The sequence below is a fragment of the Amborella trichopoda genome, chromosome 10 (genome assembly GCF_054954075.1).
Source record: "Amborella trichopoda isolate Santa Cruz 75 chromosome 10, AtrichopodaSantaCruz75HAP2 v2.0, whole genome shotgun sequence".
Taxonomy (NCBI): Eukaryota; Viridiplantae; Streptophyta; class Magnoliopsida; order Amborellales; family Amborellaceae; genus Amborella; species Amborella trichopoda.
This window is the reverse complement of record NC_142345.1, coordinates 496,767-514,322: the sequence shown is the minus strand read 5'-3', so window position 1 is coordinate 514,322 and position 17,556 is coordinate 496,767. Positions and strand designations below refer to the sequence as shown.

At 36.7% G+C, this 17,556-nt stretch overlaps 1 protein-coding gene across 10 annotated transcripts in view; it reads left to right on the top strand.

Moving 5' to 3' along the window:
- Nucleotides 1-17,556, top strand: part of LOC18428042 (U5 small nuclear ribonucleoprotein helicase) — a 97,612-nt gene that overhangs the window by 51,448 nt on the left and 28,608 nt on the right. For 7 of the 10 annotated variants that reach the window (XM_088850276.1, XM_088850274.1, XM_088850272.1 and 4 more), the window contains 13 exons: nt 7,308-7,382; nt 7,475-7,606; nt 7,694-7,759; nt 9,233-9,298; nt 9,411-9,533; nt 12,031-12,180; nt 12,721-12,933; nt 13,049-13,201; nt 14,788-15,012; nt 15,285-15,386; nt 15,489-15,569; nt 15,683-15,763; nt 17,283-17,486. In XM_088850276.1, coding sequence (XP_088706402.1) covers nt 7,308-7,382; nt 7,475-7,606; nt 7,694-7,759; nt 9,233-9,298; nt 9,411-9,533; nt 12,031-12,180; nt 12,721-12,933; nt 13,049-13,201; nt 14,788-15,012; nt 15,285-15,386; nt 15,489-15,569; nt 15,683-15,763; nt 17,283-17,486 — 1,671 coding nt within the window. Of the gene's footprint in view, nt 1-1,502; nt 1,562-7,307; nt 7,383-7,474; nt 7,607-7,693; nt 7,760-9,232; nt 9,299-9,410; nt 9,534-12,030; nt 12,181-12,720; nt 12,934-13,048; nt 13,202-14,787; nt 15,013-15,284; nt 15,387-15,488; nt 15,570-15,682; nt 15,764-16,987; nt 17,133-17,282; nt 17,487-17,556 lie in introns of those variants that run through there. The other 3 variants (XM_088850277.1, XM_088850278.1, XM_088850279.1) reach the window with 3 other exon arrangements.

Genomic DNA, 17,556 nt, shown 5'->3' with positions numbered 1-17,556 from the left:
AGAAATTTAAGAGGATGATAAAGAGAGTTCGTTGGAAATATCTGTTCCAATTTTATAAATTCACCATATAGAGAGAGAGAAGAGAGAAAGAGCATGTTTCCTAAATAAGCTCATTCTAAAATTGTACCTTTCTATTTATTTCTTTCTCTCTATCAATGCTCTCTCTTCCACATCAATTTTGGGAACCTTATCTCTCTCTCATGATCTCCACGCGCTAATTTTCATTATGAAATTATACCTTTGTATTTCTCTCTCTCTCTCTATCAATGCTCTCTTTTCCTCGTACCAATTTTGAGAACCTTATCTCTCTCTTTTTATATATCTTTCTCTATATCATTCTCTCATGATCTCCACGCACCAATTTTAGGAATCTTATCTCTTTCTTTCTATTTATCTCTCTCTCTCTATATCCGCATCAATTTAAGGAACTTTAGATTGGCGTTGGGAAGAGGGGGAGAGCGAGAATAGATTTAGGAACCTTAGATTGGCATTGGGAAGAGGGAGGGGCAGAGAGAATGGATTTTAGGAACCTTAGATTGTGGGAAGAGGGAGAGAGAGAATGGAGAGAGAGAGAGGGCAATTATAGAATAAAAAAAGGACAAGTGGTGCATAAATAGCGAGGGTGTTACTCTCTATTTTATACATTAACCGAGAGGAACACCCTCACTTTTTTTGCCCCACATGTCCTTTTCTTATTCCATAATTGCCCTCTCTCTTTCCATTCTCTCTCCCTCTTCCCATATCTAAGGTTCTTAAAATCCATTCTCTGTCCCTCCCTCCCTCCAACGCCAATCTAAAGTTCCTAAATCCATTCTATCCCTCTCTCCCTCTTCCCAACACCAATCTAAGATTCCTAAAATTGATGCGGATATAGAGAGAGATAAGGTTCCTAAAATTGGTGTGTAGAAGAGAGAGAGAACGTTGATAGAGAGAGAAATAAAAAGGTATAATTTTAGAATGAAAATTGGTGTATAGAGATCAAGAGAGAGAGAGAGAGAGATAAATAGAGAGAGAGAGATATATAGAAAGAGAGAGATAAGGTTCCAAAATTGGTGTGGAAGAGAGAGATAAATAGAAAGGCATAATTTTATAGTGAGCTTATTTAGGAAACATGCTCTTTCTCTCTTCTCTCTCTCTATACGGTGAATTTAGAAAATTGGAACAGATATCTCCGACGAACTCTTTTTATCCTCTTAAATTTATCTCTTCTCTCTCTATATACAACGAACTCTCTCTATCATCCTATTAAATTTCTCTCCTCTCTTTATGCGGTGAATTTGGAGCGTTGGAACATGTTATTTTCTCTCTTAATTTGTTTAACTTTATTTTCTTTCTTAATTTATTTAACTTTGGTTTTTTTTTAATGCCATTGGTATAAAAATATACGACATATTACTTTTCTGTAGTTCTATTATTGATAAGATACTTACATCGATATGATTTTTATTGATGAAGAAAACGATTGATTTTGTGTGTTTATATGGTAAGTTGTTTGATCTCAGGGTCTCAAATGCCTTGTGCCGTACCTATTTCTATAAGTCTCTTTGGGAAAAGAAGAAAGGTTAGTATGTACTTTTTTACATCTAAATTTTGCAATTGCAATATTTTTCAGGTATTATTGTTCAAATACATTACATGTCCATACTATGATTAAAATGACCTATATAACTTAAATTTCGTAATGACAGTTTTACCCCTGTGAACAGTACCTGTGAATATGAATAATATTTATAAAATAAATAAAAAAATAAAAACCCTAGTATCCCAAAAAATTTAAAAATCCCTAGAAATAAATCCGAAAACTAAAACTAAATAAAAAAAGAAATTTTGCCCTCCATCAATATAGCTCCAATAACTTGCTCATTGTGGGCAAGGTCCTCTTGAGATTCTGAAAGGAGCCAGCTTGATTTAATGTAATTGAAATAATAAAAGTAGTCAATTTTTATGTTCAAGCTGTTGACTTGGCAAACATTGGAACCTTCCTTTCTATGTTAATAACAAAAGGTGGTCCTTTATATTTAATACATTTTGATGTTTGGCGTCCTTGTCTTATGAAAGTTAGATCTCACTCTAAAAGCTATGTTCTATTCATTGATAATTGCCATAGATTCACTTGGATTTTTTCTTGAAGATGTCTTTGTTAAATTTCATTCCTTTGTTGAATCATATGTGCAACACCATGTTACTTGATTCCAAAGTGACGGAGGAGGGGAGTACACATCTGATAAGTTCAGATACTTCCTTTTCATCATCAGAATTGAGAAAGAGCTTTCATGTCCTCATACAACACAACAAAATGGTTTAGCTGAAAGAATAGATAAACATATAAGAAAGGCAACCCTATGTATGATGCAATCCATTGGAGTCTCCAAATCTCCTGAGTGATACTTTTCACACTGTGATGCATGTTATTCATTGGTTGCCTTCCATGAATACGGTGGAAAGCATGATATTTTATTTTTCATAGAAGGCACCCAGATTATAGCATGCTATTGTGAGGTTCTTGTGGATGGAAGTCAAAGAGATGAGTTGATGCTGAAAGCTAAGATGTGTGTTCATGAGCGATAGTGATATGCACTTAGGATATTGATGTTATTATCCAAGATTGGAGAGAATGTTAATTTCTTGACATGTGACATTTGATGAAAGCTGAATATATTCCCTTCCAAAGCCTCCAAAAATTTTAGGAGAAGACATTCAAAAAACTCAAGATTGATTATTTTTTATGCACTGTAGCTCTCAAAATTGATTCAAAACTTATTAAATGATGGACTAGTAGCTATTAGAAGTCCTTCATTTGTGGGAGATTGAAGTGTTGCACATGAAAGATGTGCCCAAGAGTTAATAGTCTATCAAAGAGGAAAAAGAGGGTGTTGCCCATGAAGGACAACTGAAGTATAGAAATTGTGCATAAAGAAGTAGGGGCTAATAAGTAAGAGCCTGACACGTCCCTAGTACTCAAGAGCGATCAATTCAAGATGTAAGACTTCACATTCGATAGATGTTGGGGACCAAAATCAACTCATGAGATTGGCCCACACTTGCCAACCATAGAAAGGTGAGTATGTTATGACCTTTCTATTGAACATCAAGTTTTCTTGACACATAGATGTATATCATGGGTGATTGTCCCAACTCCCAGGGTGTAAATTAAGAAATTCTGTGGGGTTAGAATGGGTGTTTAAAATAAAGTGTAAGGCGCATGGTTCCATTGAGTGGTTTAAACGAGGCTACTTGTAAAGGGATATAATCCAGAATATAGGCTAGACTATGATGAAACATATAAGTCTTGTGGAGAAAATGGGAATGATTAGAGTTATTTTATCCGTTGCATTAGCCCATAATTGGGAGATATCCTTGTTGGACTCATGGGATTTGAAAGAAGCATGTATGGAGCAACCAATGGGATATAGTGCAGATCCAAAACTCATCATGTGCAAATTAAATTGGGCAAGATATGGGTTGAAGCAAGCGTAACGAGCTTAGTTTGATAGCTTTGTAAGGTAATTTGGAACTATAGCTTTTATAGAACCCCGGTGGACTGTTGATTATTTATTCAGCATGATGGAAAAGATATCACCATTCGACTATTTTATGTAGACAACATCATTCTCACATGAAGCTTGTTGAAGAAGGTGAATCACATTAAAGAAGTTCTCTTAATGCATTTCAAATGAAGGTTCTGGGAAATCTAAATTATTTTCTAGGTATAAAAGTTGAAAGAAAGATGGGATGATTCTTGGGCAACTCAAATATGTTTTGGATCTTTCGAAAAGGACAAAGATATTAAATGAAAACGAGTCTCTACACCTAAAATTTTGAATAGGAGATGGGGAGATAATGAAAGTTGTAGGGAAACCTATTTCAAGTCCAATAGATACAGAAGTATTGTTGGTACATTACAGGACCCGATGTATCTTATGCAGTTAATTATGTAAATTTGCACATGCATAATCCAAGAGGAGATAATTTAGAGGCTGCCAAGAGGGCACCACCAATAATGGGTTGCTTTACTTTGAAAATAATCCTTGGTATATGAATCCTTTAAGGTTTAACTTTTTCAGTTGCAGACTGGATTGGGGTCCCAAGTAGAGCAGTTACTAGTTATTGTGTGCCTACGGGAAGCAACTTGTTATCCTGGTGCAGCAAGAAACAAAGGACAGTGGTAGTGTCAAGCACATAGGACATAGTTTCAAAAATAGGCACGTCCAGTGCCTAGGCGGTCGCTTAGGCGGGCCTGCATGCATTGCCCAAGCCTAGGTGACCCTTCTGGGAGTTGGGTCCCTGGGCCCCTTCCCCAGGACGGGGGCATACTGTCCCTGCTTAGGGGTGAGAGGGGCATTTTTGTTTCCCCCACCCCGTCCTAAATAAGGGGGCTTTAGGTTTTACGTGACCTAAGCCCCTTTTTTTTACAACTGAGTGAAAAAAAAGAAGAAAAAATGCGCATTTTTGTGTGTGGGGTATGGACTATGGACTGGGATAGTACTCATGGTGATTGTTATGGACTATGGAGTGTATGAATGGAGTTATGGACTATGGACTATGTGTTATGTATAGTACTGAATTTGAATGTCGGATTGTAATTTCCTTTTTGTTTTTAAATTGTTTTTATCTAATTGTCTATATCTCAAATACTTTGGTTTGTCTTTGGAGTCTGGATTTGATTGAACGTAAAAAATGTAGCAAAAATGTGTCAATATGCAATTTTCACATAAAATTTAGATTTTAGACCTAGAGCTATTTTTTCAGACACCTCCCACCCCTGTTCTTCCACTTTGGGCATCCAAAAACACTATCCCACCAGCCTCCTAGGTGCCGCCCTGCATTTTTTCGAATATTGTGATAATCAAAGTGCACTAATTAACTCCACGAATCTAGTGCTTCATGGAAGGACCAAACATATTGCAATGGATTAGCACTTTGTGGACGAGAAAAATGAAGACAGAAAAATTTGCGGAGTTTGTTGGGACCAATGAATAGGTGGTAGATATTTTCCACAAAAGGGCTGACCAAAAAGAAACATAGACCTCTAAAGGGAAAGCTGTCCATGATTGTTGCTAATGCACAACTTGAGGGGATTTATTAAGAATATACCATGATGTGCAAAGGTAGACTTTTAAATTGAATTTTATATTTGTTGTAGTTGATTTATGTTCATATGTTGCATAGTTGACATTTGCCATGGGCATATTTGTAGCCTTACATTTTTAACAAAATATATAAATATAAGAATGTCCAAAAACCTAAGTTTGTCTTGGACAGTCCATTTTTCGCCCACCTATTCTCCTTCTCTAGTTATGCATATCTTACTCTTCTTCTTTCCTTCTCGAATAATTTTGATTTATATTCTATTGTAGCAGCATGATGGCATCACGATTCATTGGAGACATCTATTGAAAGGGAATAACTGGATTTCTGTTTTGTAATTTATAAACTTTTTGTGGTTTCTCAGTTGAGAAAGGAGTAGAAAATTTTGTCATTTGCGAGTTGGTTCCTATTCATAAGATTCATGTAACAGAGAGTTCTCTCTTTTTTGATGATTAACTATACTTCATTATTCCAGAAATGGATTTGCAAGTATTTTCTGTGGAAAAAATTGTGTATCAGAATGACTCTTCAGTGGTAGCAGAGAGTCCTCCTTAGAACAAGTTTCAGCTTGCGGTTTCAAGTTAAGAATGTGTTTTGTTTCATGTTATGGGAACTGCAACCTCCTTTGTCCAGTGAACAAGATGTGAGTTTTCAAAATGCTCTCTGGGGTGCTTTTTTTGTGAAATTGGTTGTGAAGACTGAAGATTCTTGAAGAATTCGGGGATTAGAAGCTTTTAAATAGGCTGTAAATGTTCTCATTTCCCAAATGAGATGACTGTCTCAAGTAGAAAAGAGAGAGAAGAGAAAAAAGAGAAGGGGGGGGGGGGTTAGGAATTCTTACATCCAAAAGGGATTCATGGTGGCACAGCATGTGATAATGATTGCCTGTGCTCTCACTGTGGTATTGTTTCTAAAGAACATTTTTGTATTGTGATGTAGGAAAAGAGCTTGATAATAATAGATTTCTAATAAACCTTGGTAGTAGTAAGATCCACTTGATGTGCCACCCAGTGTTCACGACGGTGGATTCGATTTCCTAGGTGGCCAGGGGTCCTGGACGGCCTAGCGGGCACCCAAATACCTTGGCTGCCCTAAAGTGTTTTTTTTTGGAAGGGGGGGGGGGGGGGGGGTTGTTTAGATAGAGAGCATTGGGGTTCATGTGTAAGTGAAAGACCTCTCATTGAACAGTTGAATGTCATCTTCTCATATGTACAGAGAGAGGGCTTGTCTTTTTATTGTCCTTGTGATTTTTTTTTGGTAGTATGGGGGGGGGGGGGGCAGAGCGTTGGAAGTCGTATTCTTCTTCTTATATTTGGAGAGAAAGAGGGAGCATATGGGTCCATGAGAGAGAGAGCAGCCTCACATTGAAACTTGGACTACGTCTTCTTCATTTTCTTCTTCTTATATGTGTGCGTAGGAGAGAGAGAAGCCTCACATCAAAAACATGGAGGTCTTCTTCCTCTTCTTCGTATGTGTAGAGAGAGAGAGCATTTGGGCCTGTGAGAGAGAGATTTTGCATCGAACACTTGATGTCTTCTTATGTCTAGAGAGAGAGAGAGCATATGCTTCCGTGTGTGCGTGAGAGAGATAGAGAGAGGCGCCTCACATTGAGCACTTGGAGCTGTTGGCCGGAGGCCCTTTTCTCTAGCTTGAGCACTTGGAGCCCTTGGCCGAGGCCCTGTTCTCTAGCTAAGGGCTCCATAGGGTCGCATTGGTGGTGCTAGGGTGCCTAGGCTGAGCGCCCTAGTACCATACCAGAAAGGGCCTTGCCTAGCAGCAGGTGGATTTTCATTCACTGGTGTCACCCAAATGGTCGAGCCAGACAGGATGTGAAACATCTTCATTCTCTCCCATTACAAGATGGTCTTGAAAGGGAGCCTTGTGTAACCTGCATGGTACTTTAAGATATCACTTTAGTCATGCTTGTGCTTTCTAGATCCAAAATTACATTTTAATGAGGATTTGTTTTTCTGCTTTCTCAAACTCCAGTAGCATCTAGATGCCTACTTGATAGACATGACTACTTAGGATTAAGAAATTATGGTATTGCAGCATAGGTAGAAGCTAGTTCTTGATCGCATTGATGATTTAGTTGAACATCAATGCATCTATTTTTTCCAATTCAGTGCTTTAAGTCCTTTCATTCTTTACATCGTACTTTATACAAGTCATTTATTTATAACAATACCTTTGTTCTTGACGTGAAAAATGTAACACAGATTGAGCTTGCTCGCAGAAATGAGGATCTAGAGTTATTTCAGAATGACAACCATCCACAATACTCCTTAATAAAAGTAAGATCCCCATATGTTCTTTTTTGTATATGATCTAATCATGAGGAAGGGCACACAAATCCATTATACATGTTCTTCATCATTTTTTGCAGAGAGAGGTTCATAAATCAAGGAACCGGGAACTCGTAGAAGTGTTTGAATCTGGCTTTGGGATTCACCATGCTGGCATGTTACGTGCGGATAGAAGCTTGACTGAGCGTCTTTTCTCTGATGGCCTCCTTAAAGTGCGTCCTTACCAAGTGTTCTCGTTAGCATTGAAACAGTCATGTATGTATTGCTCTGAGTATATTCCCATTTATGTGGTCTCGCAGGTTTTAGTGTGCACCGCAACTCTGGCATGGGGAGTAAATCTACCAGCTCACACTGTGGTGATAAAGGTTAGTTTGTCTGATGTATGCCATGCATCTTGAAAAGTTAAACTTGCTAAAAATCTTTTTCATTGTTTATTTGCCTAGAAAGTAACAGTCTAAGAAGGGTGAGGACCTTAAACTTTCCTTTAACCCTTCCCAAGCTCGGGTAAAGGAGGTGGGTTACGTTAGGTAGGTAACGAATGTAAAACTTTGCCACATCTTATCTGGAATCTTGATCCTATGTTATTGGTCTTATTGACCTTTGATAGAGAAGAATGGAGGAACATGATTCATGTAGCCGACCTCAATTAATTGGGATAAGGCTTGAATGCTCATGATTTGTGTAGAAAGTACGCTTTGATTTGAACCAGAACTCCAGAGATATGAGCCCTTGAACTTCAGATTCTGCTGGGAGCTATTGCTAGATTTTGTTATATTGGTTAAATAGACCTTGGCATGTCAAATTTTCCAGTGATGGATTTCCAATTGTGACTGTTCATAATGTGCGATTTTTTTGGTATCGGTTCCATGGCAAATAATATTGGAGTATGAATGTACTACAAAATGTTTTGATTGGTGATGAACAGTGACAGGTTAGAGAATCTTCTTTTGATACCATGTTAGAATATTTGACTACATAGATTTGGGAAATACTGTGATGGGCTGCGAAAGGTGAGAGAGTCCTCTCATTGTTACCATATTAGAATATCTCCACAAGTTAAGGTAATATTTAAATATCTGGAGACCTGTGTTTAGTTGTAATTCTGAAAGTTACTAATCTACTTTGGTTGAGTGATGCTGTAAATGGGGATCCCCTTTGTATGAGTACGAGAGAAAGGAATGTTGTGTGGATATAAAACATTGGAGTTCTTAGCTTGCTTTTTGTTTTTTAATTATTATCTCAGTTGGGAAATTTTATATTGCAAGAGCTGCAAACAAAAAAGTAGGAGGTTAGAACAATAGCATCCTTATTGACATTTTTACCCTAAATTTACAAGTTGGAACATCCCACTCAGCCACCCTCATAACATCTATGGAAGATACATTTTTGATTTCACACATGTCAAGCACTTTATCAGATATTATTATCACTACCTGCCGCGGGGACTTGGCCTTTCTTGTAGCATACATACTTAATGAGGACCCACCCTAGCATGAGTCCGAAGAGGTTATATTAATGCTGTTGAACTAACATAAGTTGAGAGCCTGGGTCTTGTCCTTATGTTGTGATGTGAGATGATTTGCTCGCATTGATTCATCCTTTAGTGTGACATATTATGTAATCCTATTAGCTTTTAATCCTTCAACTTTGTATCTTAATTTATTTATGTAAGCTAGTCCCGTTGCAGGAAAAATCACATCTGAATTGGATGCTCTTTTTTCAAAACCTTTCTATCTACTTTGGGTGCTTGTTTTCTTTTTTATGATAGAATCATGTGAGGATAAATTGGAATTCTATAGCTTTCATATCGCCATTGACTGTGGACACATGGATCTCAGGGCACACAACTGTATGATCCGAAGGCTGGGGGTTGGAGAGAATTGGGAATGCTTGATGTTATGCAGGTAACTTATGATTATTTTTCATGAGTTAAGAACTATTATACTTATACATATAAAGTCTATCGGAATATTATGCTATTTTATCTTCTTTTGTTTGGATGTCTTGTTACGACAGATATTTGGACGTGCTGGTAGGCCGCAATTCGACAAATGTGGGGAAGGCATTATCATTACAACTCATGACAAATTGGCTCACTACTTACGACTGCTTACCAATCAGCTTCCTATTGAAAGCCAGGTGAAAGAATCTTAATTGGGTTTCTAGTTGAAATTTCATTATTTGGTTACCATAGTTATGGCTATTGCAGAGAGCATTGCGCTCACGTGCAGTAAAATTATTATCATACTGTGGTTCTAAACACAATTTAAACATTCTCATTTCTCAAGTTTTTTTGTGATAGTCATTTCTTTTTTGGACTTTGTGCAGTGGTTGCTATCTTGAAAGAGTGAATGAATTTTGTGATTCTCAGTTGATCACGTGCCACGTGATTCTGTTATTTTCTTTTTTTTTTTGTTTTCATACTTTTCTTTTGTTTCTTTTTTCTTATTTTAGTTGATGTGTGGTTGGTAACTGATGGAGGGAAAAATTATATTTAATTTTAATTTCTATTCAACTTTAAAGAAGTTAAATTTTGATTTTATTTTGAGGATTTATTTTTAGCATTTTAAGTTTTTTTTGGGATTCTAGGGTTTTCTTATATTTATTTATTTAATATTCACGAGTACTAGTTCTCAGTTACTGTTCACGTGTTTTTGTTCACGCGTTACTGTTCTTAGGGGTATTTTTAGAATTTAAGTATTGTTTTAGGGGTATTTTAGAGTCTTAATTGTTTGTTGTTTGTTTGGGTTTCAAGTTAATTTAGGGTTTCATAGGCTCATAAAAGGTTGAATGCTACATTTTGGGAGAAATGTTATTGGAATAAATTTATTTTATGAAAAAAAAAAAGATTTATTCTCTTTGCTTGATTTGCATCCATATTCTTTCTCCATTATTGCTGATTTTACTTGTTTAAGGTTCAGAAAAAGGGTGGATTCAATTTCCCACATTTTTCGTACATCAAGTGGTATCAGATAATGGTTCGAAGACAGCTGAAGATTGTGATAGCTTGTCGTGGAGGTCTTTGTTGTAGGGATGCTGATTTGATCCACCTGCGCAAGGAAATCAACAACTTGACTAAGAGGTTACAAAGCTATTGCTGTGCAAGTGGGGCCAGCAGCAACGTGTCCTAAACGAAGAGGAATATATGAGGATATACCCAAATCGTGAGGGTTTTTATGGAGAATGGTGTGAATCAGAGTCTGACTCAGAGTTGGAGCAGAATGATGAAGCTGCCTTCAACCACCCGTTCTATGCATGAGCTCTGCGTTAGGAGCCTCATGTTGGGGGAATAGGTCATGGGATCTAGTTGATCTCCATGATTTGAAGTACAACGAGGTTGATTTTAGCGTAGGTCGTATCGAAAATCAGAAAGTTGTAGATTGGGATTTGCAACCAATTTTTGATACATACTTAAATAATGAACAAGATCTTGTGAGATATCCAATCTATGATAATGATCAGGATATTGTGGTTAAATTGATTTTTTACAGAGAAAAAGATGATCTTAAAGATATCGACGAGGTGGAGCATTTAGGAGATTTAGTGCATTGGAATTAGAGTAGTGTAGTGGAAGCATGGTCGACTTGAAATCTGCAAATTGTGGCCCGAGTTTCAGAGAGTAGCGAGATAGATCTCAAGAAAGCCTCTAAAATACAGAAAATTGAGTTTGAAGTTTCCCACACGATTTTCAATGGGAGCTCAAGGATAGCCGAATTTGATAAATTCACATTGATTCCTTAATATACATATCATGATCCATTTCTTCAGAAATTATTTTTACTACGAATAATATTTAAGCGGATAAAGAAGAATGTTGAAGAATTTCATCAAAAAAAAGAAGAAGGTTGAAGAAGGTGGTTTTGACACTGAATTCATCTTAGCACACTTCAAAACTTGAGGTCCAGTTTTCTCCAACCAGAGCAGAATGATGGAGGGAAAAATTATACCTATGTTTAATTTCTATTCCAATTTAAAGATAGTATATTTTGATTTTATTTTTAGGATTTACTTTTAAGATTTTAATTTTTTTTAGGGATTCTAGTGTTTTCTTATATTTTCTTTATTTACTATTCATGAGTACTAGTTCGCAGTTATTGTTCACGCATTACTATTCCAGTTATTTTAAAATTTTAGTATTGTTTTAGGGGTATTTTAGAGTCTTAATTGTTTACTTGGGTTTCAAGTTATTTTAGGGTTTCATAGGCTAATAAAAGGTTGGATGTTATAGTTTGGGAGAAATATTATTGGAATAAATTTTATTTATGAAAGAAAAAAGTTTTCTTCTTTTGCCTTGATTTACCACCATGTTCTTTCTTCATTATTGGTGATTTTATTTGTTTAAGATTTAGGAAAAGGGTGGATTCAATTTCCCACCTTTTTCCTGTAATAGTTGAAGATGTTTATTAATTGCAAGGATTCAGTATGTGTTATTTGTTTCATTCACTGGCCATGCTTATATCTGGCTCCATACTTAATTGCCATGTTTCAGAAGCTTGTTTCTCTGAAACAGTAAAATGCATAGTACTTCGAATGAATTTGTTTTTGCTATGTTTCTTTCCATTTATTATGAAATTTTCGATACTTAGGTCTGATGCATGACCTATCTCTAACTTGTGTGGTTTATCACTTTCTCCAGTTTGTGAATTCATTGAAAGATAACTTGAACGCTGAAGTGGCTTTGGGTACTGTAACAAATGTAAAGGAAGCTTGTGCTTGGTTGGGATATACATATCTTTTCATTAGGATGAAATCAAATCCTCTTGCATATGGAATAGGATGGGATGAGGTATGATTTGTGGTCTTATTTTACATTATTTACCATCGTTAAATGTTTGTGTTGGTTTAGTCATATTATGTTCCAAGCATGTTAAATGTCCATAAAGTGCATTTTATTTAGATTCAAGGTCACATGCCAACCTGGTATAGGTCACTGTAGTACTGAAGTATTCCAAGCTTGTATACACTTAATATCTGGTCTTCCCAAATTTTTAATACTTAGCAACTCTGTGTAGAGAATGGTGTTTTTCCAATGTCGGGAATGCATATGGTTATTAATTTTCTTGCAATCTCAAAGATTTTTAGAATTTCTTTATTTTCTGTTTTCATTATAATTGTATTTAGCTGCACTGTTGCAGTTAAAAATTGAGTAGTTGCATTTATTGTTCTATTTGCTCTTCCTTGAACCTATTTGACACTAAAAAATATCTGTTTGTAATTCATTGCACAACTTTTATGGTGACTACACAATTGATTTCGTTGGTTTATATAGCTTCAAAACTGTGCAAATTGAGTATGCACATCTATGTTGTTGATTTATATGTAACAGGTATTAAGCGATCCATCATTGGTCTCCAAGCAAAGAAATTTTGTAACAGATGCTGCCCGTGCACTCGATAAAGCCAAAATGATGAGATTTGATGAGAAAAGTGGAAACTTCTATTGTACAGAGCTTGGGCGCATAGCTAGTCACTTTTACCTTCAATATTCTACTGTTGAAACTTATAATGATATGCTAAGGCGCCATATGAATGAGAGTGAGGTACTGGTACCCTCCACATCCTTTTAGGTTTATGCAGGCATCATTCTGATTTTAAGTTGTTGCTTCTCTGGCAAGGAACTTACAAGATATCTTAATAATATTGACATTGTTGCAGGTAATCACCATGGTGGCCCATTCATCCGAGTTCGAGAATATTGTTGTTAGGGAAGAAGAGCAAAATGAGTTGGAAAACTTGGCCCAAATATGTCCTTTGGAAGTTCGTGGTGGCCCAGGTGATAAATATGGGAAGATTTCCATTCTTATTCAGGTTTGCATTTAGTCTTTGATGTTATTCATGTTTGTACTTTGTTTAACTACACATTCTCCAATCCTTGTTGGCATGACTAAGGGCTAGTTCAAATCTCAAATAAAAAACGTTCACAGGGAAAAAAATTTTAAGTGTTTTTCACCTTGCGAAATTCCTGTCATTTTATTTTATCATGTTGGGAGATTGTTTGGATGCCTCTGAAAGTATTAGAAGCAGATTTTATCCACTGCATGTGTCTGTTGGTCTACTTTCCAATAAATTTTGATCTGATAAATCTCTCTTGATTTTTTTTCTCATTAAAATTCTCAACCTTGCTAACATTTTTACATGGTTTCTTCATACAAAAGTCGTGGAAAGTTACTATATATTTTTCATGTGAAGAAAGAGAGAGGAGAATAAATTGAAATGATAAATAAGGAGACATGATTGACTAAAAATCTGAAGTGCTGAACAGTCGAACCGAATTTAAACTTGTTTTTGAAATTGCATCATATAAAAATAGAATAAATTCCGGTTTTATAAGTGAAATTGATGTATGCAATTTGGAGGATTCTCGGGAACCAATGCAAGCCACTTTAATCACCATGCTCCACGTGCAGAACTGAAAAAAGAGAGACGCCGAGATGGGATAATGGTAGATGTCTTGGAGTTCTACAGACACCTTGATCCGAAAACTGTTTTTGATTCAATCCACGCCTCATGTTCTTATATTCCAAGGAATGGCTAGGACCCTGCATGACTAGACATACCTGAGACAAGATCTGTGCCCTGTGGCTCCGTAGACCAGATTTTGTAGCCAATAGTCAGAGGGTGGACACGATATCCTTAGTGACTTGCCTGGGCTGGGGTAAGGACCAATGTTCCTCATGTCTTTAACCTGGAAAGGCAGTCCCCTATAGCCTAGGGGAGGATGATCTTATGACCTTAACTGTTAGGTGCAGCTTGAGTACACGATATCCTTAGTGACTTGCCTGGGCTGGGGTAAGGACCAATGTTCCTCATCTCTTTGAACCTGGAAAGGAAGTCCCCTATAGCCTAGGGGAGGATGATCTTATGACCTTAACTGTTAGGCGCAGCTTGAGAGATGCCTTGGTTAAGCTCTCTAGATAGCTTGGCCGAAACAAGATACATGCAAGCGTATGGTGAAACTCCAGGTAACTGAGACTTGAGACCTATAAAGAGCTCACGTTTTTCCTTGTGTAAAATACAAGTTTTATTTTATTTTTGAGTAAATTTCACTATATTTCATTAGAAAGAGGAACCAAAATTACAAGAGGTGTGGTGACCCCGAGGGGTCACGCTATACAGGCCCAAACAGGTCCATACAGTGTACAAAAGGAAAATCCAGACAGTGTGTAAAAGTTGTAAATGCAACTTTTATTTGACATGGTTTCATTGGTATCCATGAAGTAGTTAGGACCAGCAGGCACCTTAGATATGTTAGATTTTGTGTTGTTGGGTTTCTTTCTATTTGAACTTTCAATGTTCACTTACCCATTAAAGACAGGTCTTTTGCTTTTGTTACCTTGGACATTTATGGTTTCTGTGTCCCTATGTGAATAATGTGATTTATTGGTTTCTTGCAGTTATACATATCACATGGATCATTGGAAAGCTTTTCTTTAATTGCTGATGCTGCATACATCAGTGCGAGCCTGGCGCGCATCATGCGTGCTTTGTTTGAAATTTGTTTAAGACAAGGATGGTGTGAAATGACATCTCTCATGTTGGAATATAGCAAGGCTGTTGATCACCAAATTTGGCCTCATCAGCATCCTCTACGTCAATTTGACAAGGATCTTTCACCTGAAGTATGTCAACTTTCTTAACTTCTGTGTTGTATTTCTTATATATGCCAAACTCCTGATTTTTATCATTCTAAAGTATTTTCGATTTTGATGTAAATAGGCTCAATTTTATTTTCCTAATGGATTTAACTTGTAAATCAATTTTGTGTGGAATGAAATTTTCAACATGGTTCCCCTACATCCCATCCCTCCTCCCCTCCTCCCCCCAACCCAACCAAAAACAAAAAACCTGCTGATGTAATATCTGAGATTTATTGGATTCATGGTGTATGTAGATATTGAGAAAACTTGAAGAAAGAGGAGCGGACCTGGACCGCCTTGTTGACATGGAGGAGAGGGAAATTGGTGCTTTGCTTCGTTATGGTCCAGCTGGAAAGGTAGGGAATGGGGGTTTGAGACAGTGTTGAGAATATTTCCTGTGCAATCTGATATTGTTTTAGAAGTAATGTTCTTGTTACCTTTGCTGTTTGCAATTGTAGATTATCAAGCAGTGTCTCTGTTTTTTTCCCTGGATTCAGTTGTCTGCTAGTGTGAGCCCAATCACAAGAACTGTTCTCAAGGTATTTTTTTTTTCCTTTTTTGAAATATTTTTGAAGTATTGGATGAGTTGGAGGTTATTTTTGCTGCTTAATATGGGTGGGCTGAGACCTTTATATGCATTTTGTGCTCATAGGTCGATCTGCTTATTACCCCGGACTTCATTTGGAAGGATCGATTTCATGGTGCCTCTCAGCGTTGGTGGATCCTTGTTGAGGTATGACATGCTATTAGGCTATTACACTTGGACTGCTTCCATCTCTTTTATAGTTTCTCCGCAGTTTTCTTTTCTTTTATTTTCTTTATAATAAGTGTCTGTAATGAAGAGGGAAAGATCGATGTAGTGATTTATCGGATCCGATATATTTGTCTATTGCATTTGATTTGTACATGGTTATTTTCTGCCTTTTACGTTTTTTTTTTTTGTTTTGTTTTGTTTTGGGAGGGGGGGGAGGGGCTGTGGGGGGTAGATCAGTGGGGAAGGGGTCCCTAAGTTATTTCTGTCATTCACAGTCATATAATCTGTTCATAAAGGATTGGTCCTTTGGAAAGGCTATTGGGAAGTTCAATTTGAGGTTTATGCGTTTCAGGAAAGTGGGGTTTTTCCCTATGCAAGTGACAATGCTATTATGGGGGCAAGTAAAGAATCCAGTGTGCTTTGGAAGTTGGCATTGCTCATCTCTTTGTATCCCTTTTTGACAATCACATGGATAAGATAATAGTATGGCAGTCAGGCTTGCCCATGAGGGCATTTCCTTGGATGTTCTTTATGTTGAGAAACTCTGTAGTTCTTTAGATTATAACCTAGGAGAATCCCTAACATAGAAGGTTTGTTTGCAATCATAAGAAATGATGTCTAGGCATCCTGTTTGTCTCCTTGCTTTTGTACTAGTTTGCTTGATTTTTATAAACCTTCAGTTAGCAACTAAGACAAGTTTTTGTTTGGGATAGAAATTATCGGAAATAGGATTTAATGTTATAAGTTATGGAGTTCATACAATAGCCATAGGATTCCTTAATTTATCATAAGTTGAGGTTTTCATGTGACCACGTGAAGAGTTTTAGTTTGAGCAGGATTATTAATATTAATGTTATATTATTGCTGCTGTTTTGTTGTCGTTATTGTTCTTATTTTTCCATATGTAAATATATCGATTGAGAATACCAGATATTTTTTCACGATGTTCCCATTCTCTCTCTTCTTCCTCCAGTGAGTACAAAGTGACCCCACCCATATGATTTTCCTAGCTGAAGTTTTACAAATCCCACTTTTTTCAGCCTTTTTACGAAATTTATCTCTTCTCAAACTATTTTTTTCAGATAGTTGGCTATTCTTGATGCTTGAAACAGGAAATGGAAGTCTAGGATTGAATGAATAAAGGTTGATTACATATGTTATGGAATTCTCTGCTAGTAATGCACGCATTCTACTGTGGTTTAGGTGAGCAGTGTTTAAATGAGAGTTCAGCACCAGCACTATTCAGAGTATAGGTTCATTTATGTTGCTAATAGATCTAACTCCACAAGTCAGTATGGTCTTTATGATCTCAGAGCTATTGACTCGCCAGTGTTCAAATGGGTGTTTTACTCTTTGTAAGGTTCGGATTGATGCATTTCTGAAACTTGATAATACTCTTGGATAGAATGAGGATTCATAGATGGATAGCAACTTTTTATTTTTGTAAGCAAGATGCACCTGCATCAGTGAATTAACTAGTTTGTTTTAATTTTTTCAGGATTCTGAGAATGACACTTTCTATCATTCAGAGCTCTTCACTCTAACCAAGAAGATGGGAAAGGGAGGAGCTCAAAAGCTTTCTTTTACTGTACCAATTTTTGAACCACATCCTCCCCAGTATTATATCCGAGCCATTTCTGACACTTGGCTGCATGCAGAGACTTTCCACATTTTGTCTTTCCAAAACCTTACCTTGCCTGATGTAAGTTCAATTTTCAAAGGTCCATTGCAAGACCACCTACTATAAACTGTCAAAGCTAATGATCTTTCTA